The 26,768-nt window shown below is 37.2% G+C and overlaps 1 protein-coding gene across 1 annotated transcript in view; it reads left to right on the top strand.

Annotated features, from left to right (window-relative positions):
• Nucleotides 1–26,768, top strand: part of COL14A1 (collagen, type XIV, alpha 1) — a 109,498-nt gene that overhangs the window by 64,637 nt on the left and 18,093 nt on the right. Inside the window, exons 28-39 of the mRNA XM_010011105.1 lie at nt 1,930–2,094; nt 3,591–3,629; nt 3,847–3,985; nt 6,210–6,352; nt 7,309–7,418; nt 9,063–9,221; nt 13,636–13,713; nt 13,960–14,046; nt 18,323–18,376; nt 18,768–18,863; nt 20,100–20,153; nt 21,374–21,427. Of these exons, the coding sequence (XP_010009407.1) occupies nt 1,930–2,094; nt 3,591–3,629; nt 3,847–3,985; nt 6,210–6,352; nt 7,309–7,418; nt 9,063–9,221; nt 13,636–13,713; nt 13,960–14,046; nt 18,323–18,376; nt 18,768–18,863; nt 20,100–20,153; nt 21,374–21,427 (1,178 nt within the window). The remainder of the gene's footprint in view (nt 1–1,929; nt 2,095–3,590; nt 3,630–3,846; nt 3,986–6,209; nt 6,353–7,308; nt 7,419–9,062; nt 9,222–13,635; nt 13,714–13,959; nt 14,047–18,322; nt 18,377–18,767; nt 18,864–20,099; nt 20,154–21,373; nt 21,428–26,768) is intronic.

Here is a 26,768-nt window from a genome sequence, read left to right as displayed (position 1 = left end):
TTTCCTTTTTCTCATTAATTATAACTACATAAGTGTGGGCATTAGATAAGGGTAGCTTTTGTTCCATTAAAATTTCCAATTTTTAAGAAAGCAGAGAGAAGCTCAGAATCTGAGTAGGATATGGTTCGATTCTGGATTTGTGTGTGTGTGATTAATGCTATTATTTTTCATTTTGGCAGCAGCATTAAAATTATGTAGTAGTCAATGGAACTGTTCCCATGATGAATAATTTAGGGGACATGATCCTGAGAATCTGGGCCAACATCTGTGAAGTGTAGCCTTGTGGTTACCAGTAAACCAAATTGGTTTATTCTCTATACAAGAGATCCTTTCAAAATTCTTTCATATGTTCTTTTACTGATTCTGATCTGCTCTCATGTTACACTAATTACCTTTAAAAACTTTTTGTAAAGCACCAGTTTTAGAGCTTTAAGCAGCCACACAGTGTTGTGAGTCTAAGCATAAGAACTGGGTTAGTTGTTGTAGAAATGTCTCATACTGAGGCTTGTGTCAAAATCCTAAAGCCACAGTGTGCCACATGGAACAAAATTAAAGGATGGAAGAGAAAAAGCTGCCATTCTTTTAATGTGAGATCTAATGAGAAATTAGATTTGTGCTCTTTTATTTGCCTTCAGATTTTGACAGCTATGAAGTTAGCAAGGTATATTAGTGATTCCTGAAACCCAGTTCAATCACTGATCTTGGCTGCCTGCTTGTACTACTGCTAGATGCTGAGTGCAGTGCCTTCATAAGTAAAATCACAATATAGTAGAGCATGCATAACTTGTTTTAAGTAGCAATCAAGAAAACCTTGTGTTTGTGAATAAATTGGAGATTATGTCTGAGCTGAAAAAAAATGTTCAACAGTCAGGTAAGTCTTGCAGTTGCTTATTTAACTATTAGACTGGCAATGAGCTTGAGAGGAGTTCAGTTGCTGTCTGGAACATGCCATCTTGAGCAAATGACTTCCTTTCTCCCATTTCCTTTTGTGCATGCTGTATGTTTAGACTGCTCATAAGTTGGAGCAAGTACTGACTTGCATCTATGACAGGGACTGGCATGAAGAGGTGCTGATCTTGGATGAAACATGGCAATATTCATACAAATATACAAGTCAAAGTTCTGTTAAGCTAAAAGCTCTGCAGAAGGTGATGAACACCCCGGGCCTCATTCAGACTTAAAGGCAGTATTGCTTGACTTGAGTAAATTTGGGAGTGAGCCATGCAAAAGCACAATGTCCATTAACAATATTCAGCCTCATGTAGACAGTTTTTTTCTTTATCTTTTGTGGAAAGGAAAGTGTTGAAAAATTTTTAGCTAGTTTACTGCTCCCCAAACATACAGGATACAATTTCCATTTCACCAAAATCTTTGAAGTCAGGGTCAAATTTCTAAATATATTAATGTAGAGTATATAGAACAGATTCAACCAGTGCAGTTAAGTCACTGATGAAATGAGAATGCATTTATATTGGTGTTCACTCATGAGGCAGCAGTGGCTAGAAAACTCTGATTAATATCTGCCACTGAACAAAATCCATAAAAGTCCTATATGAAATTAATTTCTGTGCTTTGTATTTATGATATACTTGATACATGGATATTTTTGTGTGCAATACAGTATAGCATTAAATTAGAAAAACATTTGAACATATGCTAAAACTTTAGACTACTGAATAATCACGTCTTCAAGAAAACACTTAAGCTTTAACTTATTAACTCATTAAGCATAAATAGCCAAAAGAAATATCTCACAGAGAATGTATTACATTTATTTTAGATTAAATAGATGCATGAACTTGTAATAATAATAATATTTCCACCTTGTATTTAATCAGGAAAAGAGCCAGTGCAAATACAGTTGTGTTCATATTGTATTTCCACTCCATAAATGAATAACTCACACGAGTGTTCTTTTTTGTTTTACAGGTTTCACCTTTTTCGCTATTGGAATAGCTGATGCTGACTATTCAGAGTTAGTTAATATTGGGAGTAAGCCCAGTGAAAGACATGTCTTCTTTGTGGATGACTTTGATGCCTTTACAAAGATTGAAGATGAGCTGATCACTTTTGTTTGTGAAACTGCATCAGCAAGTTAGCCATTTTGACTTATCCTTGCTTCTAAACTAAGTGCCAATTATTGGGCTGTTTGTAGCTATTAATTTTCTATTAAAAGGTATTTTCGATCCTTTTAACATCATTTACTGCAGATGATATAACTCTACTGTTATTTCCATAAAAGTTTAAGGAAATGAAGGCTTTTAGACTTCAAAACAATTAATGGTTGGTTGCTACAAATTAGGAACACAGCCAGTGGTTGTAAAAAACTTACTTTAGATACGAAACACTGTAATGGCTCAGAATTTAGTAATAAAAAGTTAAATATATTTTATTTTCTAGGTTACTTCAACAATCTGTAAGAATACAGTTGGCTACATTCATTATTACTCAAATCACATGGTTAATATATTAATGGGCAGCTAATAATGTTTGTATTATCAGAGAAAGTAGAAGAGTTGTAGCCTAAGGAAAAGCATAAACCATATCCAAACTCCTTGAAATCTGTGAAAACATCACACTTAGGAAAGACTTTTTATGAAAATGAAGGGAAAGACATTCTGGAACAACACCTGGTGGTTAGAGGTCAATAATTCACATGGTTTTAGGTGTTTGCCCTCAATATGTTTTTTTATATATCAGCCAGGAAGTAGGCAGTGTGTAGCTTATGTAAATCATTTGAGATTGTAAGGAGTCCTTGTGCATAGGACTGTGAGTTATCATGAGTCTTATGAGTTATCAAAGCTGGTGATCACAAATATGTTGCTTGTGTCCCACTAATTCTTTGGATTTGACCATAAACTCTCTGTTAAATAGTGGAGAGAATGCTGAACATTGAGAATACTCATCAGTAGCATTTATTGATTACTTGTTCTTCTATTCCAAAAGTAATCTCTAATTATGAGTATCCTGGGGTGCCATATTTGACACCCTGCCTCTAGGTTTATTCATTCCCCAGGACACCTTTCTGGGAAGAGATTAGTGTGCTTTCTTCCCTGCCACAAGGAAAATATAAACCAGATTTACAGCTATTTAAAATGTGTGCACATATCTTAAGGACTGTCTGTAATCCTGGTCTCTGTTGCTCATGAAAGCTATCGTGGCAGAGAATGCCAGCTAAAGTAACTGAACTTGAGATGGAGTTAGCTTGGAAAAGGTCCTAAGTACAGAACTAGGTTAAAACCCAGTATAAAAGATACTTTTTTTTTATGCAGCAGGCAATGAATTTGCTGTCACAAGAGGTTGTGAAGGCAGGTTCATAGAAGGATTAGACGAATTCATGGACAACAGATCCATAAATAATATAATATGGAACACACAGGGATGTACCCTTTAATATCTTTGCTATAACCCTTGTGGATCCTGAGGAGGATCATCTGAATGGAGTAGGAAGTGGCCAGGTTTGCATGCCCTTCCTGAACAGCATCTCCTTTTGATACTGTTGGGGATAAAGTACAGGGCTGAGTGGATTATTGCTCTAACCCAATTGGGCATCTCTTGTATCCTTAAATATATCTTTCCTTCTTTTCCAGCCTGCCCATTGGTAGTTAAAGATGGCAACAATTTTGCAGGTATGATATTTTTGTGTTCATTTTTGTTCCTGGTTTATGGAATCATTTTCATTACCTGATTTTCACAATACTAGGCAATATGTTTCCCTTTTTGCAAACAGCTGTTAAACAGATGGTGAATGAAACTCTTTGATGCAACTGGATTTTCCCTCTTTTTTATTTCCTGTAATGCAGCATTAATTTAAATTAATAGAATGTATATTTTGGTACCTTCCAGGATTTAAAATGATGGAAATGTTTGGTTTGGTTGAAAAGGAGTTTTCAGCTGTGGAAGGGGTTTCAATGGAACCTGGTACATTTAATGTTTACCCATGCTACAGACTACACAAGGATGCCCTGGTATCCCAGCCTACCAAGTACGTATTAATGTATATGTGTTAGAATTGTAGAATCATATTCATAAAATACATGAAGATAATTGTCCAGTGCAGGAAATTCATTTCAGGGGCCAGTATTTTCATGTCAGAAGAGCAGAGATGCTACAGTGTTTAGTGTCCCAAGTCTTCAATCAGTTTCATTCAAAAACAGCACTAGGTAAACCCACTGGCTCTTTTGGGTTTCTGACATAAGCCAGTTTCAGGCTTGTGCCAGTTTAGCACCTAGGAAATTTCATGCTGTCTTATGCCTGGGCAGATTCTGGCATTTAGTACTTTGTGAAAGGTGCCTCTGGAATGCAGGCTGAAGTCTGAGAGAGTTCAGAATGTCTTTGAAGCAGGGGTCAGAATGAGAACCTACTTTAGATGTTCTCTGACACTTTTACTTCAATCTGTGTCCATTTGTCTGATTGTAGACTAAGATTATCTCCTTATTCTGAAATGAGTCTATGTGAGCACTGCCTAGTACCTTCCTGGGAGGCAGGACATAGTTCAGTCACAAAGACTATGTCCTGGGGGAGAAATGGAGGAGATGATGAAGAAACCTCTGACTGAATTTTTACAGTCATTCCTCAGAAAGGAAGTGATAGAAAATCTCCATTTTTTTCTATAAACAGAGTGTATGTTGTGTGTGGTCCCTCTCAGTCCAATCCACCACTTTGCAGTAAGCGGCACCAGAGAAAAGCAGTGGCCCTGCAGGATTAAATATGGGAAGATACAACAAAAAGTGTTCTTTAGCTGAGATAGAAAGAAAAACAGTGGGAAATTACTTTTAAGGTTTACATTAGATTTTAGTCTTTGTGTGATTATCCTGTCATATCCCAGTTGAGGCTGTACTTCTTGGAGCTGTTTCACATTCTGCATGTTTAGTTTCTTCCTTGGTCTAGATGGGCTGAAATTTCCAGGGATTAACATTTCTCGCTTCTTTTTCCCTTTCTGCTTCTTTCTTACTGGATCTGCTGCATTTACATGCTCTTCTCTATTTGCTGCTCCAGTCCAATCTTACTGCTTCATTAGGCTTTCACTTCCTTTCATGGTTCAGAGAATACCTTTTTCTTGACAATCTACAGGTATGTCTGAATAATAGTGCTTTTTTTTGTCATCACATCTATGTGCTGAATGTTGTTAATGTTGTTATCCTTTGTGTTCGCCCCACCCTGCTTATTGAATTTTCTTTCATTCTTTTCACAATGGGCATATTGTAAGCCTTTTTACTTACACTTATTGAGTTCCCACTCTATTATCTCAATGGGAAATGTGCAGTGTAATATCATGTTTGATCAGCTACAGTTTCTGTGCAGAGTACGTTGCTTATGTACCACTTAACTCATTTGCCAGCATGATTCATATCTATGCATTTTGTATGTGCCAGAAACACTTTAGAAGGAATGGAACATATTTTGGGGAAAAGAAATTAATTAAATAATCACGTTAGGCTTCTTTCAGATCCCTTTACTATGATTTTAAGTAATCTGACTAGTCAGTCATTTCAGACACCCATCCATATGGCCCACTTTGGGATTTCACAATGAAAGGTTAAGTTAAAGTGCAAGTACGAAGTAGCAAATTTTAGGAAATGACATAAAATAGCATAGCTCTTTTATATCATAAACTACCTCTGTCTTCTGCAAAAATTCTAGGAGATTATATTTTGAATTTGTGTGATCTGTTTTGACTTCACTTTCTTCTACATTGGCTTTGAAATGTATAAATTCAATTCCCTATTATTTATAAAGCTTCCTGTTACAGTGTCTGTCACTCCTAATTTTAATCGATCAGTAATGGTTTAATGACAAAGGACATGTCTATTGAGATTGGTCTTCCAAGCAATTTCTATTTTCATTGCCTGTCAAACCAGACAATAGCAAAGGTCTTGCAAGTGGCAACTGTTTTTTAAAAGCTTTTAATATAATTAATTTCAGCTTTATTTCAAATGGATCTCTGATAGGATCTTAAAAATTTTAAAAAAATTAATAATTAAGGGCAATTTTGTAAATTTCAGGGGGAAAATCTCCTTTCTTCATAAGAATTCTTTTGATACTTAGCAAGTTGAGTAGATTTTGCAAACACTTTTTCAAATTGCTTTTCAGTCTTGATTTCCAAATAAATTTACAGAGTAATAGAAAGTATCTTAAGTGAACATCTGGTGAGTAAATCATCAGATTTAATGTCTGTTTCAGTTTAAAAGACACTATTTCTCTTCCAGGTATTTGCATCCTGAAGGTCTCCCTTCTGATTACACCATTACGTTTCTCTTCCGCATACTCCCTGACACACCTCAGGAGCCATTTGCTCTTTGGGAGATTTTAAATGAAGGATACGAACCACTGGTTGGAGTTATTTTAGATAGTAGGTATTTTGTGCTTTATCAGCGACTTTTTCTTCAACTGTACGGATTATTCATTCTGTCTCTAGTATTATTCTGTCTCTGTATTATTGCCACTGTTTTAATCTGCTGCCAGAGCAACCACCTGAATCTGGATAGTGATAGTCTCCAATGGATGTTTTTTAGATTCAATTTAACTGAGTTTAATTTGGAGTTAGAGTCAAATTTTGAGTACAATGCTCTCAACTGGGAGGAATGATGCTGAAATCCAAAGAGCTGTACCAGATGTAAAATAATGTAAGGGAGGTACTCACTTGCTCTTAAAATTTCCACTGGTCTCAATCTGATTCTAGTAGAAACTATTCTGATATATGCCAGTGGTACTGACCTGATGGTATATGCAGAGGCAATGCAGTCTGGTGCAGACTTAGAGCTAGAGACTTGAACTCTTGATGACTCTTTTCATCTCTACTTGATTTGACTTCTACAACTGTAAAATAAGGATTATGATTTAGAAGGTTTCCGTATTTATTATTAAGAAGATGTAGATTCTAAGATAGCTGTTCTTCATAGTTGCCAGTTTTAAAAGAGGTGTGCTAGTACTCATCTTTCTATCTTTCCTAGACTTTTTTAGATATGTCACCTTGAAATAGGTGGGAATTAAGCATTTAGCTAGCTTGAGGATCCTTGCCTACCTTTCTTGTCCAGGTCCCACAGAGAACTACTGAGAGAGTAGGACAGGTAGACAGGGGTGAGGTAGACTCCCAACTATTGGTCCAATCTTCCTGTCAAACCAGGAAAGAGCATTTCTTTGAAATAGGTTGTTACTTTCAGGTCAGTGTATCACTTATGAATGTGTTTTACTAACATTTGATGTGACGTCTTTGGTTATCTTCATTAAACACAAAATTGACTCTCAAATAATGTACGAGGCCTTTACTTCCTCTAACACAGAGCCCTTATTTTTATTCTTGCACAGATGGTGGTAAAACTCTGACTTTCTTTAACTACGACTACAAAGGAGATTTTCAAACTGTGACTTTTGAAGGTCCTGAAATAAGGAAGATTTTTTATGGGAGTTTTCATAAGGTTAGTAATGGTAACAGGGAAAAAAAGAGCTCTCTGAATAAAGGTTTGGGAGTTTTTCATGCTTCGAGGTCTTCTTTCATGTGGTCAACTGCTGCTGAAAAAAATGTTTTGCATATTCAGAATCATCCACCAGACTGTCCAAGTCTTTGCAATATTGAATTGACATTAAGCAAATCATAGTTTCTCTGATGAAGCTGATGTGATCGATGTTCATCTTCTGCTTTGTGCCTGTATTTTAGACCTGATTAAAAATACTTGCCTTGAAAAGTAATTTGGAAATAAATTGGCTTTTCCTTTTAAGGTTTGGATTAGAAATGTTACTCATAATGGAAAGAAAATGTCCAGCAAAAAAAAATTACCTTTTTTTGACCAGAATTTTTATTTTTAAACATATTTCAAGGGCTGTGCCATGTCAAACACTTCTTGGCTGTTAGAGAACTTGTAACATACTTTTTGAAAGCAGATGAAGTAGTGCTGGGATTGTAGCACATATTTGTTGTGGAAGGTGCTTTTGTTGTTCACTTTTATTCCTGATGTTTGTATCTCACCTAAATCAAAAAAAGGAGACTGTGGATTGAGGGATAGTATTTACAGAGCTTAACTTTTCTGTACTTCCTTTTCAATTGACAGACCAAGAAAGGGAGAGTAGATCAGAGCTAGGATCTAATTCTGATTCTCTTAAATTGTGCTTTGGAAAAATATATGACACTTGAACAAATTCTCCTCTTTTTCTGAACTTTGAATTATGATTCTTCTTGAAAGGCATAGCAGCTTTTCTGTTACTCAGTTCCACCTGAGCCCAAACAGAGCAAGACTTCCTCCTGGATTTCTCTCATCTTGGCCTCTGATCTCCACTCTAGTGTACTGGTATAGAGAAGATACCGCATTTCTACCAGCTCTTCATCTGGTTTCCCACCCCACCCCAGATTATTCTTTCCTTTGCTTAACTGAGAGTTTGCTCATGACAGAACAATTGTGGTAGGACTGTTCTCTCTGCTGGACATGTCTTTGCTGCGCCAGAGATGGACAAGAGAGTGTGAGTGAAGTCATTAGTTAACTTCATAGTTGTGCTCTGCTGCTCTGCACTGTGTTTGATGTGATTTGGTTTCTTTCAGTGTAAAAACTTCACTGTGAAAGTGCTGAGTGGTTAGTATGTAATTTGCAGAATAAACTTTACTGCTTAGTTTTGGCTTTTGCAAATGGCTATAAAGGATGCATTGGTGAAATCCAATGCTATATAGCAGGATCATACAAGGCCCAGGAGTTATTAATGACCACATAAATCAAAGGTTCTTTGGGATCTGAGTGATAGATGAAATTGTGTAGATTTTTTGTCAGGAATAAAATATTTTCTTGCTGGAAAAAATACGTAAGGTGTCATTTTGTATGCAGATGTTCTGTAAGTAGAAAAATGAACTAAATTCCTTAAACAGTTTAGAGTCAAAGAATAATTCAGTTTGAAAGGGACTTCTAGAGGTCATCTAGATGATTTGCTATGGATTATTTTCTGAGTTTTATTGGCAAACATGGAATTTGGACTTTGTTTTAAAAAATGGCCCCCTCCCCTCCCCCCCTCTTTTCCCCAGTAATTTAATATATCCTATGTGCTCCTTTGTATGTTAGAGCATCTTTTCTTTTGCTTAGTTGCATGTTGTTATCAGCAAGACTACGGCCAAAATAATTATTGACTGCAAGGAAGTGGGAGAGAAGACCATTAATGCAGCAGGAAATATTAGTTCTGATGGCATAGAAGTGCTGGGGAGAATGGTCAGATCCAGAGGACCAAGAGACAACTCTGCACCAGTGAGTAGAACAAAAGCAACGCTTTAAAACATTTAAAATATCCTAAAAAACAAGTGTTTGGCATCTTTGCAGTTAGTTTTAAGTTGAAGCACAGTGAACTCATATTTGAAACAGCAAAGTTCCAGCATTTCAGGAATTCTGCAAAACCCTGCAATAGTTCTCAACTTGGGCAAAATCTATTTTTGATTATTTTAAAAGGAAATCACCAGATCATCATTGTCCAAATGTCATTCTCAAACACATATGTGAGCATAGTCAATACATTCAGATATGACTTGTGCTCAAAACTTTATTACATAGAGTAATACAATGTAGAACTTCCTTGTCTGGAATCATTTAAACTTTGTTTTGAGTGATAATTATTCCACATGTCTCTTATTCATTCCCTGTTATTCTAACAAAGTTTGCCTTCTAGGTCACTGTCTGTTTATTAAATAATTGAACTAGTTTAACACAGATGATCCCCAAAAGCCCTGTCTTACTATATCCAGTTCTTTTTATATTCTAAAATATTTTAAATATGAAAGATCTCCCCCAAGATTAAGTACATTCTAATTCCTCTGAAGTTATTTTCCTAGAAGCAGTAATTGATCATCCTGTTTGCACGGCAACCTATGGGAGCCTTTCCGTTTTGTTTCCAATGTCATTAAGAAAGTTTATTTGGATTTTTCAGGTAGATTTAGTTTAGAAGAAGAATTGACAGTCTGGTGATGTTCTTAGGAAGGTTTCTTTGCCATGCAGTATGGTTTGCTAATTTTCTTTGAACTTCCGTGATCCTAGAATGAGGTTGCCAGAGAATGTGAACCTTGAACTCAGGGCTTGATTGGAATAAGAATGAGGTTTCAAAACTGTATTTATTTGTTACTATATGGAAATATTCTGGTTTAGTAATAAATAAGCCCTCAGAATATATCTCTGTGTACAAAAAAAGACCCTTGAGGCCTCAAACTTATGGATAATAATTATATGAAGCCTGTAAAGACAATTACACAGAGAAACCTTTGTAGTCACATTCCAATAGAAACAGAAAAAGGCAGACTTAGGAGATCTTGGAATTAGAGAAGGCTTTGTAAAGAAGTGGAAAGAAATGGTGTCTTTTGTTAGAACCCAGGAATCTATAAAAGATAAGTCAGACTGCCCACTCACTGAAAAATTTGGGTTTGTTCAAATGAACTGTAAAACTGATGTAAGGCTACAAATGTGTAGCTGAAGATGAAAATTCTTTGCTCCATAGTACTGTTCAGCTGCCTTTGAGTATTGCCATATATACCAAATTACAAGCAAGTCAAGAAAGCGCCCAAATACCATTCTTTCAAGTTTCCATTCTGCACTTTTTTTTCATATTGAGTAGAACTTGTGTGAACAGTCACATTTAAACATGAATGAGTTGGTTTCCTCTGTTCCAAAAATTAGAGGACATCAAAAGAAGCTAGTAGGAGGCAAGCTAGAGGTTCTTCTCACAAAAGGTAGATAGATCAGTGCAGCTTCTTGCCACAGACTTTTGTGGGTGCTAAATACTTATATAGATTGTAGGAAAGCCTGGATAAATGAATAAAAGGGAAATATTGGTTGTTAAATCTGGGGCAGGAAATCCCTGATCTGAAAGTCATTGGAAAATAGTAGGCTGTATGGTAGGAGTGTCACTTATACCCTTGTGCTTCATTACATACCACTTGTGCCACTGCTGGAAACAGAATTCTGGGATTTAGTCGATTCCAGTCTCTTCATAGTTTTAAGAGGCTCATAAAGGCATGAAACAGCAAAAGTTCCTTTTTGCAAAACATTCTGAAAAAATGTTTTGAATTGACATGAAAACTCAAATTTGTTGATAGCTCTGTAAAGATCTTTTTTCATTAGTTGTATTTTCATGAAATGCTTTAATCTTAGTGTTAGAGATGCTTATTACATACAATAGAAACAGGCAAGCAATTATTGTGGAATAAAACTGGGCATGTTTTGTTCTGAATTCACAAGGCACAGTTTAACATTGACAGAATCCAGTGCAATCACTTGAATTTTGCAAAATGATTTAATTTCTGGGAATATAATTGTTTGGGTTTTTTCCCCATCAATATGTATGGTGTGCAACAGTTCAATGAATAGGCAGAAACAGAGATAGATAGGACAAAAAGAGGATTAGACTGAAGGTGTTATACCCTTTTAACATCCCTTAATAGTGAGGTGTCTCTGGATTAGGCACTCCAGCCGCTTAGAACAATGAAACCTGACTGTGACATGCAGCAAGTAATGTTCTCTATTCCTGCAGCAGGATTTAATGAAAAGTCTAGCTTTAAAACATTGTTTATTTATAATTTGCAAACCTTCTCTTTACTGAAGTTTCCTTTTCATTTGAATTTAATCTGTTTACCTCCACGTGCTGTTAAAAAAGCAATGTGTGATGTGTTCTGCTCTTGAGAAATCTTTGCAGAACTGTAGCCTGATCAGGGGAGAATGGGCAGACTTTTCCATCTTACTGGTTCTGCTTGCAGGACGGGATACTTAGAAAGCAAAATCGCTATGAATACAGAGAATTATGAATCAGTGTTTAACGGTAGCAAAGAAAGCTTTGTTTAGTTGTTTAGCTTGAGTCAGAGCAACCCACATAATAACATAAGAATACTGAGTCATTCAACATTTGGATGGTGAATACAGCGATTCAGAGAATGTCTATTTTGCTCTGTATTTTACACGAACAAGCTTTGTCACTATGGATCTCTAGGTTGCCTAATCCAGAAAAATGGATGCATATATATCCTGCCTATGCAGGACTGCATAATTTTAGCCATTACTCTTAACCTTCTGTTGTTCAAGATAACAGAATAGCTTTGGGTAAACTGGGTTATGGAAAAAAATGGCAATACAACTTACTTCCAAACCCGTTTCTTTCTGCACAACCTTTTCTGGGATGTCTTGTTTGCTTAAGTGTAGCATTATGCAAATGCCCAGAGCCATTCTGACTCCCAGAGCACTATGTTCATGTATGTTTAAATACCCTGTGCTCAAGCTTATGAGTCTTCCTGGAATTAGTAGCTTTGGGATGTGTAGCAAGGAGGCATCTAAGCAGCTCCACGTGGAGCCAGTCTGCATATGACATAAGCAAGGGACACAGACTTGCTGAACTCAGGGTAGACCTTTGTGGAGCCAAACCAAGGGGCCAAAAGCTGCCTTCATGCTGCACTTCAGCTGCCTAAGGCATTTAGTATGGATGCAGCTCATGTGTGTCAGCATCTGTAGTGCAGCATATCTACAAACCAGCTAATCTGCTGGCAGGTAAGAAGAATATATATGAAAGTATTGCTTTGTTTAAAATATAACAGTTGCCTGTATGTAAGAAAACAATGAGGCAAAGATGAAGGTGCACATATGTAGTTCATTTTAACAGCTTTAGAAGCAATGCAGTTTTAAGAAAATTCATTCCTTCATTCTAGTGTTAAAATAATGCCACCGAAAATAAAGAGGGGAGCAAACCCAGACAGAGTTCTATCTCTAGCAGTTCCTCAAATTTTTTAACATGTGGGGTTAATTTAATGGGATGTTCTGTTCCATTCCACTCTCTATTCAATATGCACATAAATGAGGCATGGAAAAAGAATCGAAATAGTAACAGAAGAAAGCTCCATGTCTCTAGACCCCTTTGTTCAGTTCAAGGCTGTAAAGGAGAGAAGTGGTTTTACCACTGAATCCTGTTCAGTATATTGTTTCTCAGTACATAGCAGCCATTATTTTTACCAAATGTGTGTGTTCTTATAGATTAAATTTTTGCCCAAACCATGTTGCCAGACCTGTGGTGGGAATTTTCTTCTCTGCCCAATATTGCCATGTGTTGAGCAAGCTTTTCACCATCCTTAAACCATCGTTGCCTGGGGATAATATGGGTAGGAGAGGGCATATTCTAAAGTAAAATAAAACTCAAGAAAATGATAAATATTATTTGTGGCTTAGCTCCAGTGTAAGTTATACACCACAGAGTCTTGTCCCAGATAAAAGCTGAGCACCAGACCAGTGAGTTAAGAGGAATTACAGTTTTAAGAAGCTGAGCTCTCTTTTGCCTGACTCTTAATGCCTCCTTTGCTAGAAAAACGTATCAGGAGGCACCAGTGGGCAAAATTAAGAATTTAATCAAGGAGGTGGGAATAATCCAACAAATGGTGTAGACATTTAGCCTTGAACAGCTTGCTCAATCCATTTAGTGTCTAATAGTTGAGACAAGTTTGTTAGAACACACACATTCAGTAGAAAAAATGTCTTTTATCGTTTAAGTTAGCATATTTGGTGCTAGCTTCTCGAAGTCGATAGCCTTTCCTCTGTCTAGCCTGAGGGCTTGAATCAAGGTAGCTTTTCTTGCTGATGGCTCCATTTTGCACTGATCTTACAACTAACAGTCATTTTGTACAACACCCTTGTTTTGAAACAGTTGCAGTTACAGATGTTTGACATTGTTTGTGCTACCTCATGGGCCAATCGAGACAAATGCTGTGAGCTTCCGGGCTTGGTAAGAAACTTCTTTCAATAACTGTAGAATTTATCTCTTACTTTCCCCTTTATTGAGACAAATGTTCTAATGGAAATGGGTGGTTAAAAGTTTTAAAAAATGTCTTCTTGACAGTCAATGAGATGTGTGTTTCTAAATCAAGTAGATGCTTTTGAGGCACCCACACTATGTCTCAGGTTAATAAAACTCTTAACCTCTGAATCAACGTTTTGGACATCATTCTCTTCCTATCTTGACTTTCCTTAGAGAGATGAAGAAAATTGTCCTGCCCTTCCTCATTCTTGTTCCTGTTCAGAAGCTAGTAAGGGTCCCCTTGGACCTCCTGGACCACCGGTAAGTTTTTATTCAGGTTTGTAGTCAACTGTAGCAAATAGTCCAGTGGCCATTTCAAGACGTGAATATACTGCCATTGAATATCTGATATGGTAAATTAATGTTTAAACTGTTGGAAAAGAGAAAAAAATAACACTCAATTCACAGCAAAGATGCTAAGCAATAAGTGGTAAAAAACCTTTTCACCCAATAAGTAAATCAGATTTTGAATGGTTTAATTGAGACCTGAAGCAGTTAGGGTAATCTTTAGACCTTGAACCTGTCTGTAGTATTGGTAAATGTCATAGTGTCATTTATTATTACTTAAATCACCCGCTGTCTGTCTACTCTAGCACATGTGCATTAAATGTAGCTTGGAGTTTAGCTTTCTGAAAAGCTCATTTACAGTATTCTTATGAATTAAATATCTGGGGTATGACAATGCCACGTGTGTGATAAATGATGAAAGAAGACTTTTCTGTCTTAAAAACCCTGCCTAAATATAATATTTATTAGAAAGCACAACAGAAAGTGCTGGTTGTTCAGAGTCTCCTAGAGGCAGAGAGGTACCCAGAAGAGGTACCAAACTTCGCTGCTTGCTAAATTAGCTTGAGATGGGACCCTCTTGTGAAGTCGTCTGATCTGGGTGTTTCTCTGCTCATACTGCGTCCTGGATGCTCCAAGAGCATGTTTTGAAGAGAAAAAGCCAGTGGAGAATGTGAAGAAAAATGAGTTTCTGAAAAGATTTAAAGTACGCAAATTACACAAGATACTTGTTCAACAACAAAATTAACTTGCACATAAAATACTCACATAGTAAGTCCTTGCAGACCTTTATCCTGCTAACAACTCAGAGGTTTGTGTTTCTGCAAGAATTGTTCTTCAAGCTCTGGTACAAAAGCCTGAAAAGGAACTCAGGAGAAAATTCACTGAAGAAGTGTATCTTGAACTAGGAAAATCTACTCTGTTCTCCTATTTGAATGCAGCTTATAAATCAAATATGGATTAAGGTTTTCATTTCTGAAAATAGGTGTCTAATTTGTGTTCTGTAAAAAAGATAATGGGATAATTCACACGAAAATCAACTGAAATTGACCACATGTCACAGTAAAAAGAAAAATGTTTTAAAATTATTAGACTGGATGTGTGTCACTATAGTTCAAAACATATACAGATCAGGAATTGCTAAAGCTTACCCAGCAGTAAAATAATGTACTTCTATTTATTACATTTAGGATTAACTATGTTTTGAGTAGCACAGTGCCATGCAAGTGCAGGCTTAAAATCAAGCAGAAAAATCACTGCTTAGGCAGGCGAGTATGTGATGTGATTCTGGAATTCAGCTTCTTCTGAGCGATGTTTTTCTGCCAGACAGTAAGGTGGCGTAGCCCTGGAAGGAAGTCAGAGGTCTAGCAAAAAGCAGAGCAATAGAATAAAGTCAGTGTTCATCTCTGTGCCAACCAAAAGTCAGAAAGTCACATGTGCTATGTCTGGTCAGTACTGCTCCAAGTCATTAAAAGTGGCATGTGACTTTTCTCAAAGCCAAGGATTTTTCTGTTTAAGAGATCAGGATTCTACTGTGTAGCCAGCTTTAGACACTAAACTAAGAAAGACACCAAATAAAAGGCTTCCATTTGTTTGGGATAGTAACTCTGGAAATATTTTTTTAAGCTCTTTTAGGAAGTGGGTCATTTTGGTAAAACAAAGTATCATTTAGGGGTAAGATTATCTGGTAGTTTTCATTGCAGGATACTGTTTATATGGCTTCATCTTTGCCAGAATTTGGTCCTGCTGTCTGAAGTTCCCCACGCAAAGTAAAAGTAAGATATCACACAAACCTGATCCCTGCTCTGAAAGGAGAGCTGCAGAACTGGAGAAGGTGAAGCAGGGGGCAAAAAATATTGGAGGACTGCAAAAGTTTAATTGCAAAGAAAAGCTTTCAGAGCTTCATAGTTTTAACTATTAAAAAGAAATAAGGAGGTGACTTGATAATGGTTTCTGGGGAAAAACACTGGCCATTAAGAAGTTATATAAAATAAGAGAAAAAAGCATAACAGGAATTCTTGGCTAGAAGTAGAATTCAAAAAGAAATGAAAAATTTGACATTAGTCACACAAGCTTAGGAGTGCTGCAGAATAACCACCAAAACAAGTTTACAAGAAAAATGAGGGAGGCTCTTGTGATGTTTTAATCTTGAAGCTTTTCTGGAACTTCTGCTTTTACTAAGCAAAAGTTAACGCGTTCAAAATATGGGTAAGTGTACCAAATTCAGTGTGAATCTTAAAGTGTATGGTTTAATGGCTCAGTATCAGGCTATACTTTCTTCCTCAGTAAAAATGTAATCTGTTTCTGAGAACAAAATGGGAGAAAATGGTGTGATTTTGTTAATGTGAAAAAGTTGCAGTTATTCTGCTGAGTATTTGCATAGGAATTTTTAATCTAAGAGGCAGGGAAGAGAAAGGCAGAGGCAGGAGAAAGGGCAGAGGGAGCTACTAGGCTAGAATGCAGAAATGAAATGACCTGGAATTTGGGAACTGGCAACTGGAACACAGCTCTGTGGAGAGCGTGGGATGAGATTTTAGGGTCGGAGCTGACGGAGATGTGATGGGTCACGGCCAGAGAGCTGTGGGATGGAAGTGAGAAGACTAAGAGCTGATCCGCTCTGTAATCCTATATATGAAGACTATGTGTTGATACCTTCACTGAAGAGCAAGAGTAATCTGATACTTCCAAAATTTTTGTTATTGACATTCCTATTTAAAGTCTCATAAATACTACATATGCATTTAATCTGATAAGCATATTTTCTATTTTTATGTTTTTAATGTAACTGCTGTTATTTATGTAAGTACTTTTTGTAGCCTCAAAGAATGCTATTCAGTTATGGTGCCTGGCTATATGAGGTCCTTTTTGAGTACAAAGAAGGGCAGAACCCCTGTAAAGCTCATATCCCAAGAGATTAAGCAATATACTCAGATGCACAGAGAGGGAAATTGGTCTGAAAAAATGTGCAAAAAAGAAAATCTTTATTTATGCTGTTCTGGAGGACAAAGCACAGGCAGCATGTGTATACAAAACACATTCATGGCAGCCATCCACAGATATATGCAACTCCAGTATCTCAGATGATGCTAATAGAAAAAGCAACAGTTGGTTAATATATGATTAACAGATGTAGGCACTGCTTAAGAAAGCAAAAAATAGGAAAATGGGCAAAAGGTACAAATGCTGTACCTACAAGGAGCTCTAAATTAAACTATGGTAAGTCTGGTAGAACCTAGAGTTATCATTACTGAAAAATATTCCTGAGTCATTGCAATCATAGACTCATAGAACCATTTAAGTTGGAAAAGACCTTTAAGGTCATCAAGTCCAACTGCTAACCCCAGGACTGCAAAGTCCACCACTAAACCCTGTCTCTAAGTGACACATCTACACATTTTTTAAATACCTTCAGGGATGGTGACTCCACCACTTCCCTGGGCAGCCTGTTCCAATGCTTGACAACCCTTCTGGGGAAGAATTTTTTCCTAATATCCCATGTAAACCCCCCTAGTGCAATCTGAGGCTGTTTCCTTTTGTTCTATCACTTGTTACTTGGAAGAAGAGGTTAACACCCACCTCTCTACAACCTTCTTTCAGGTAGTTGTAAAGAGTGATAAAGTCTCCCCTGAGCCTTCTCTTCTCCAGACTAAACAACCCCAGTTCCCTCAGCTGTTCCTCATCACACTTGTGCTCCACCAGCTTCATTGCCCTTCTTTGAATGTGCTTTTGCACCTCAATGTCTGTTTCGGAGTGAGGGGCCCAGAACTGAGCGCAATATTCGAGGTGTGCCCAATATGGGGGGATGATCATTGCCCTGGCCCTGCTGGCCACACTATTTGCTGATACAAGCCAGGACGCTGTTGGCCTTCTTGAAAACTCAGCCTTTAACAATGCAGTGACTTTGGTAAGAACAGACAGATGTGCAGAGATTTCAGCAGCTGGAAGGGAACCTATGACCACATGTATATATTTCCATCCCTGTTGTAGCTTTCAATGTTATTTTCATGCTTACGTGGTGTGCATTCTTGGCTCTAGAAAGCAGTCACATCTGTGTTTAACTCTGTTCCTGTGTATGACCACATTAAATATGTTCTCAGTTTAATTACTCCAGTGGAAGGATACTGACAGGATATTCACTGATTCCTGAACACTGATTCAGGAACAACAGAAAACTATTTAGGCTTCTCTGGATTTAATTTCTGTTTATTTGAGAGTTTTGGTTTTCAGCAAGTCCTGTGCTTGTGCTTTACAGGGTGGTCCAGGTGTCAGAGGTGCCAAAGGTCATCGTGGTGATCCAGGTCCAAAGGTACCTTGTACAGCACTTTACAGTTGATGGATGCAGAGATGCTTGATTTATCTTTGCTGCATGTAAACCTTCAAATGAATTCCAGATTGTTTCTGATGTCACTGAGGAAAAAGAACAGTGAAATGCCATTGGCTTTGGTCTGTCTCTTTTCATAAAAATTGCTTGTCCTGTTTGTTCCTTGATAAAATACATAAAATTCAGAATGCTGCTTTCACAGCATAAAATCTTCCTTTATAAAAGAAGCAGGCAGTTCTAAATTGAACCATAACTTCTCAATCAAATATTAACTCATATTTCAGATGGTTTTGAGTCTATTGCTATTTAATTCTTCAACTAGAAGCTGCCTTTGTCCATATGATAAGAGTTTAACTTATGTTCTGTGCTACTTTAGGGACCAGATGGACCTCGAGGTGAAATTGGTGTTCCTGGACCACAAGGACCTCCAGGACCACAGGGACCCAGTGGACTTTCTATTCAAGGGCTTCCAGTGAGACTTATAAAATCAATAGTGTTCTTTCCAATGACATTTTGAACATATTTTAGACTAGACTGAAATATCTTTTGGTGTCCTGATCAGAATCTAAATTTCAATATTTGAGGTGAAATCACAGATTTGGGTTTAACCTACAGTGTACATGCATTCAATGACAACATTCCCATTTTTATTTGAATCTGAACTTTTAACTAGCTGCAGGGATCTGATCACAGGCTGAATATGACCCAGGATATCATTGAAGCCTGAAGACAAGTGAAAAAAAAACTGCAGTGGGGGTTATAACATGGCACCAAACCAAAATGTTAATAGATTATCTTTTTCTGGTTGTGGTATTGCTCATTGCAGATCAGTTCTGACTTGAAAGGTACACCCAAGCAAGAAAACCAGATTAGCTGCCAAAATTAAGCAATATTATTCACTACTTTACAGCATCTATCATCAGAGGAGGTGATTAGATCTGGAGTTTGCAATGCTGTTTTGAAATAAGTCTCAGAATTTCATCATAAAGACACATTGGTAGAATAATGAACTAGTCTTGTTTCATATGTATCTCCAGTAGACTGGTGCACACAAGCCTTGAAAGGTAGTAGATATGTATTTGAAAGATAGTAGATACATATATTTTCTGATAGACCTTTTCAAAATTTACTACACTGTAATACACTTTCTTCTTTTTGCGTTGTCTATATGATACTGATCTACAATATAATGAACTGATTTACCAAAACTGTATGTTCATGACCATGTTGTCATCAGAGAATAACACAGAATAATTATAAGAACAGTTATTTCATACAGAAATCATGTTCCTGCATAAACTTTAATTAAAATTAATTTCTTAGCTAGAAAAGCACACCTTTGTCATGCATATGTACTGTAGAAACAAGTCTAGTTTCCATAGAAATCCATTAGTTTCATCATTATAGGAAATACTTCTGATGGCTGAAGAGAGAGAGATTCCTTTGAGAAGAAAAGAAAATAACTACTTTATTTTGTAACATAATGGCTCCCGTTTTGTCAGGTTAATTCTGAAGTCTTTTAAAATTAGTTTTATTTTCTATATTTGTAAATTCTTATTTTATAGGTTTGCTTTCAGCAGTAAAAGCAGTCCGTTTTCTATATTGGTTGCTTGTTTCTTTGTTTTTTTCTAAAGAAGCTGAAAGGAACTACTAAAAGTAGTAAACTAATCATATATTTGGTTTCCTATGTGTGATTCTTAATTTGCAGGGGCCACCAGGTGAAAAGGGAGAGAAAGGAGATCTTGGTTTTCCTGGCCTGCAGGTATTCCCTTAGTTACTGTTTAACCTGTCACTTACTAACTAAGTTTGAATGTTGAATTGACATCATTGTGAATTTAGGGCACATATTCAAAACTGCTGAGAAGCATGTTGTTGCATTAAAGTTGAATGGAGGTTTAGAATCAGGACAAATTTAGGGTGTGCAAGTGTGCAGTGACAAAATCATTCAGGGTCTGAAAGATTGGTTACTTTCCTGACCTCGGTTAACACTGAAATTGAGTCTATACAGACTCAAAAAATACCTACTCTTAGATTTCTGCTTACAGAGTGAATAACCATCATCTGCTTGCTTTCACTTTAAATCCGCTAAATTCCTCTTGGAATTATCTAAGAGGAAAGATCAAGCACTTAATCTTTTTGATGCTATCTTTCACAAAATTGGCATCTTAAAAAGCTGTAGTATTCAGTGAGTCTTAGTTTGGTGTCTGGTATTTAGTCTGGAGATTGCATTTCAATTGATTGCTGCTTTCCAGGATCATTTGCTCTTCCCTTTTTAGATGTTCCTCTTCCGCTGATTATAAACCTCTAGTATTTGTTGGTTGTTACCAGGTCCCCCTCATGTTTATGGGTGCAACAAATAGTGAACTCATACAGTCTTTAATAATAAATCAGTTTTGTTAGCCTTATGAACCCTGTAATGTCCCTGTAATGGTCCCAGAGTGTTGCTCTGCAGCCTTCATGAGCCAGCGAGTGACATTTCATCTGAATGACAGGGAACTGCTGGATGTAACTTGTAGTCCTGCTCAGGCAGGTATTTCCTCTTTGATACTGCTGCACTGACTTCAAGCAATATGATAACTTCATTTCAGCAATGAGAGAGTGAGACACCAATAGCAGTCGTATTATTAGGTTAAGGTAATAATGCCATGCAGTGGAGTTACACTGATGTGACACGGGAATGATGTAGGAAATAAAGCTCTTTTCAGCTTAGTGGCATAGGAAGCCTGACTTGATGAAATTGTCGGTGCTCTTAATAGAACAGTAGTGAGGGGGTATGGAGGCTGTGCACTTCAACAACGTGTGTTTGACCATCTCTATTTCACAGAAATGCCTTCTTTACTGAATCTCTTCTATGGTCCCACCCATTATTGAACTCCCTAGTTCCATTTATCCAAAAGAATGCCATAGAGTTTCACTGGAAAGTTATTTAGTTGGATTCTGTTAACTTGATCTCATCATTCGCTCTGCCTTTATAATGCTTAGGGCGTCCCAGGAGCATCAGGTTCACCTGGAAGAGATGGAGCTCAAGGTCAAAGGGTAAGGTAAAATAAACATGTTTTACATTTGTTTTAAAAGTTTCCAATCCATGATGGATATGTTTCCCAGGTGGATTTATTATGGTTTATGTCACTTGTATTCTACCATTTCTGGAGACCCATATCTCTGTGCCAGTCAGCAGAGAAGTCAGAGATAGGGTGGAGTGTCTGTCCGTCTGCTAGATCAGGGTTGAGAAATACAAGATGGGTAACGGAGAACCATGCACTATGGATGTGTTTAATGCCTTTGATAGGAGTAGTTGTCATTTGTGTCCAGCACTGCCAAATAGCAGTGCTAGTACTTTTGAGATTAGATGGTGGTTAAATGGTATGTAATTAGTATGCAATCCAATGCAATCATCTAAATTTGCTTTCTAGCTAATTAACGGATACAAGAGAAAACTACAAGGGAATTTAATACTGAACATAGAAAAATACCTGTAGAAACTGGTGAAATAAAGAAAAGGTGAAGAATAATATCAAAAGTTAGTCCACCTTATTCTGCTTCTGGTAGAGCAAATGAAGATACTTACGGTCTATCTAGGAATCAGTAAAAACAAATTCATTCTCATGTTGCAGTTAAACCTAGAAGTCCTTCTCCTTCTCTCCCTGGGGAGACTTTTGTTTCAATATTAGTCAGGCGATGGAAAGTTTTTGTTAGCATAATACTGGGTTACTGTCTACAGCAGAAGTTCATTATTAAATATGACTTTTTGGTTTCATTTGAACAAGTTTTACATATTCATGATCCTTTTTTGGATACGTTAATGTAACCTGAACTTCAGAGAAGTCTGGACCTTGTTTAGATTTCTGGCATTAGCCTGAGACCTTGCTGTAAAAAAAAAACACAAAAGGTCCCTATAGCAAAATGTGTATTTGAGCTTACTATTAGGAACTTAAGCATTGGCATACCTTTATGTATAGAAGTAATTCCACTGAAGTTACTGTAGAATTTGGGCAATGCCTAGATGTCTTTTTCTCTGAAATCATGAAAATAAAGTAATTTTATGAAGATAAAGTTTTATACAACATTATCATTAGATGAATAACCTAATCAGAACAATAATCTAATTTTCAATTAAGTTGTGCTAGAATATTAAGATGCATATATTCATCTTTCTGGTGTGTAATACTGTGATGCCTTCTGTGTGGAAGCTCATTTTTCACGATTTTAACATTTTCTTTTTTGACTGTATCAGAATTTTCCCCTCTAAATTCCCCACACCTGGTGTCACCTCTTCACACGAGGTTAATAAAGACCTGGAGCCTAATGGACATTTGGATTTTTGCACAATGCTGTCTAATCTTGGTCATAGCCAGGTTGAGGTGACTTGGTGCTAGACATCGTATGTGTGAGTGGCATGCGCCTCCCTTTCCTGCATTCCTGATCACGAGGGACAGTGACCATTCCGCAATTCAAAGAGAAGTGTTTTTATTGTATTCTGTGTTTTTGCTGTATTCTGTAGATCACTTTGTATTTAGCAGCAGAGACCCTCAGCCATGTCTTGATATGAACCAGCAGTTCAGAAGTGGTCTAGTTTTCCCACATGTGGAAGTCAGCAGGCTGTTGCAGAGAGGTGGTATTTCTGAGAAAAGCCATCAGGAAGACTAGTGCAGCAAAGGCATTTAATGCAGCCTGGAAAGGTCATGCAGTGCTTATTCTGTAGAAGAACTCAGTGTTGTCTATAATAATGCAGGGTAATTACCTAAATTGCCATTTTTTATGGATACGGTAATAATGCTTTGTTCACTTTCTTCTGGTGTTAATCAAAGGAGCTGGATAAATAGCCTAGATCTCATAAAATTAGGTCTGTTAGCTTGTTATTGTCTCTATGCGACCCTTATGCAATATTTTCCAGCAATAATTATTTCTATGGCAACAAATAATTATGTTATAGTAATTTCATGGTGCTGTAATTCATTTCAATCCTGTGAAGTTATGACAACATAAACTTGCTTTTAATGGGTGAAGATTCAATCCAATGATTTCACCACAGCCTCCTTAAAGGCCAAGAAAGGCATAATTCTAAGGGCATAACTGCAGCAACGGCAAAGGAGAACTGGAAAATTCCTGAAAAGTAAATAGCCTTTTTGTATAATGTTCCCTTTGTTGGATTTCCTCCTTTTAGCCAAGATGCCAAACTGTCTTGCAGCTATTAAACTGTAGAACTCGTATTTTCTGTGTTATTCTTAGCTTAGCTATCATTTCCTCTTTAGAATTTCTTGTTCATTGAAATATTGTAATTATAGTGGTACCAGTGCTGTAAAGTAATTAACAGATGGCCAAATCACACTGATTTTAATGGGAGGTAAGCATGGGACTGATATTTATTGCGAGATCTCTGAGAGCTTTGCTGAACCAGGGATAATGGGATGTTAGTCTCAAAAAGTCCTGCAATGGAGGTTTTTTTTCCTTACAGTAGCTAGTAGTTGGAATCACTTCACCTTTACAGTTCTTTTTTCTTCCTTTTTGTTTTGATTCTTCATGTTCACCTTTGCTGGTTTTATTTTTAAGATCAGTTGAGAAAAAAAAGGGTTTTTTTCCTCCTAATGTTTTAATTCACTGATTTCTAAACTTTTATCTTTTAGTCTTTGGTTTATTTCTTTTTCTTGGGTTTTTCATAACTCATTAAGAAACAGAGCATCTCCTCTCCCTTATTTTCTTAATGAAATGCCTTCCCTATGAAAAAGCCTGGGGTGTAATAAAAATACCATGGCAAGGTTAAATCAGAGTCAAGAATGCATTCTGCCATAACAAAGCAAACTTTCTGAATGTGCATGATAATGTTTTATACCTGTCTGGTAACTGATTTAAATCTATATCTCAGACTCCACACAAGGAGCAGTCCCTTTCCCTCTCATGAGCTTCCAGTTATAAAAGATTTTATAAAATAGAAAATGGTTTCTTTTTATTTTATGGCAGAGTCTGAGGTTATTTGGTGTCCTTTCTTCATATCCCATATTTGTAACTGGCAATATAGAGAGGTTTTACTGAAGAGAACAGATTGTGTTTGTCCACCAACTGTCCCAAGCATATAAGGTTGAAAAGTAGAGCTTGAATTGCACATGGGAGAGAATCCAAACCAACGTCATACTTCCGGTGCATACGTAGACAGTAATCAGACTCTTTCGTGCTTTTGGTTCATCTCTTTCAGCCAAGAGTGTAAAGTTTGGAATCTGACTGAAACTGACCCTTGTTTGAAAGGTCTTCCCTTTCTCATATCTTCAATGGCTACCATCCAAGGTCTGTTCACAATTGCAATCCCCATTCTTTCTTGCAAAGTGCAGGCCACCCGGGAGGACAGGTCTACAAAGCTGCAACACTAATACATCGTGAGTAGCAAGCACGCTCTGCTTGATGACACAATGCAGGGAGGGTTCTTGACCGTTCTGACTCCCAAGTTTGTATCTCTTGTGCCCAATGATGTTGTTATTGCTCACTGTTGCCTGGTGGTTTCCTCAGGGGTGTTTTCTCCTGGCCAAACTTCTTCTTGGCAAAAAGGCATACTTGTTCCTTAGTAGGTTTAAAAGTTCTGGAGGAAGCTCTGTTGGGTGTGCTTCCTTCCCTGTATATCTGCTAGGGTGGGGCCACAGAGTTAAACTGCCAGGTGACTGATTTCTCTTGCTGAGCTGCTGCAGCTGGATTGATGTGCTGAGCATTAACTAATGCTGCCTTATTCAGCTTGAAGATGCTGGTCTGCAGTAAAACAGCTCTAACTGACAGAGAGGATGAATCAGTTTCGTAAACTTTTCTTCAGCTCCTTATGGCTCCTGCTCAGCACACTCTGAAAGCAGGAGAGCAAAGAGACCAGCTATGAGACATAAGGCTTTTGTCTAGAGACTAGCAAATTAGATATTGCCAAAACATAATTAATTCTGAGCACTGTCTGGTGACCTTTGCTGTCTAATGCTTGTCATTCTTGGCAGCGTTAAGCTGGGCCAGCTCTTTCAGGACGTTGTTCAAGGGATAGCACAGATAAGAAGCTATTTCAGCAGAGAGTTTAGATGCCTACTGTTTTAGTAGGATTTATAGAATCATAAAATTAAGGTCGGGAGGGACCTTCAGAGGTCATCTAGTCTAACAGGCTGCTCAAAACTGGTCTGATCAGGTAGCTTGGGTCCATATTAAGCTGAGTCTTGAAGGCTTCCAAGTATGAAGATTTCACAGCCTCTCTGAGCAACCTGTGACAGTATTAAGTTTCATAGTTCCACTGTAATTTTTTTTTCCCTACCTGTTGACCTGTTACCCCACAGGAACCCCTGGTTCTCTTCCACAAAGCCACAGAAATGCAGTTATGTATGTTGGTAAGAGCTGTGTCACATCTTTTTCTTTAAGGACTTGTCTACAAGGACTTGTATGACTTATCTAAGGACTTGTCATACAAGCAAAGGTGTAGTCAAAGGGACACAGATACACAAAGAAAGGAGTGTTATCTTCCAGATGTTAATCTTAAAAGCACACTGCAGATGTTGGAGGAGAAATATGACTGAATAACAAGAGATATGCAAGAAATACATATTTTAAGTTATGAAGAATTAATAGAAAAATAATTTCATACTATCAGCTTGTAGATGGCTCTGTCAGTTTCATGAGAAAGAGAAGAAATGCTAAGACAGCATTATTGTGTGTTAAGAAAAAACTAGCCTTTTTTTGTTAAATAAAGACTGTGTGTTCTGAACAGCATTTAGCCCAATGTTTCTGGGTTAGCTTTAGTTTAAAATAGTTCATGTTGGTGCAATATCTTTTGCAAGCTACGCCTCGGATTAATACACTGAGATAGAGTTTAGTAATGTTTCTCTGATGGTCACAGTGGTTCTTCTTGAAAGGAGGAACATTTATTTGTAAATTTTTCATCAGAAAAAGAAAACAAAAAGGATGGGTCAGTCATGGGACCCAGGCTGCAGCATCTTTTTAAAGGCTGTACATGAAAGTCTTTCAAACCTGGGTTCAGTAGCTGCAGTTAAGGTTTTGCCAGCATCAAGTCCTACTTGAAAAACCACCTCTCCACAACTACCTCTAAAACTTCCAGGCTACCAGTTTATAATGAAATTAGCAGCAGTACTGACTTCAGCAGACTTGAGTCTTCACAGGGATTCGGGTGCTGCCTACATTCACCCGTTCTATTTGTATTTTGGCAAATAAAATTCCTTATAAAAAATCTGTCATAGCTACACTATGTTTCTCCATAACATTTTTTCATGCTAATAGCAAAATATGTCCTGACTTAAGTCAATGTTCCAAAATAATATGCGCCTTATTTCTAAACCGCCTTACAACTGATATCACACATCAGAATCTGTCCCATCCTGCTCTTGGACATGCAGCTCCATGGAAGACATGC

This window comes from Nestor notabilis, unplaced genomic scaffold (assembly GCF_000696875.1).
Source record: "Nestor notabilis isolate BGI_N333 unplaced genomic scaffold, ASM69687v1 scaffold10130, whole genome shotgun sequence".
Lineage (NCBI taxonomy): Eukaryota > Metazoa > Chordata > Aves > Psittaciformes > Psittacidae > Nestor > Nestor notabilis.
The sequence above is the reverse complement of the archived record's forward strand: the minus strand, read 5'-3'. Positions and strand labels throughout refer to the sequence as shown.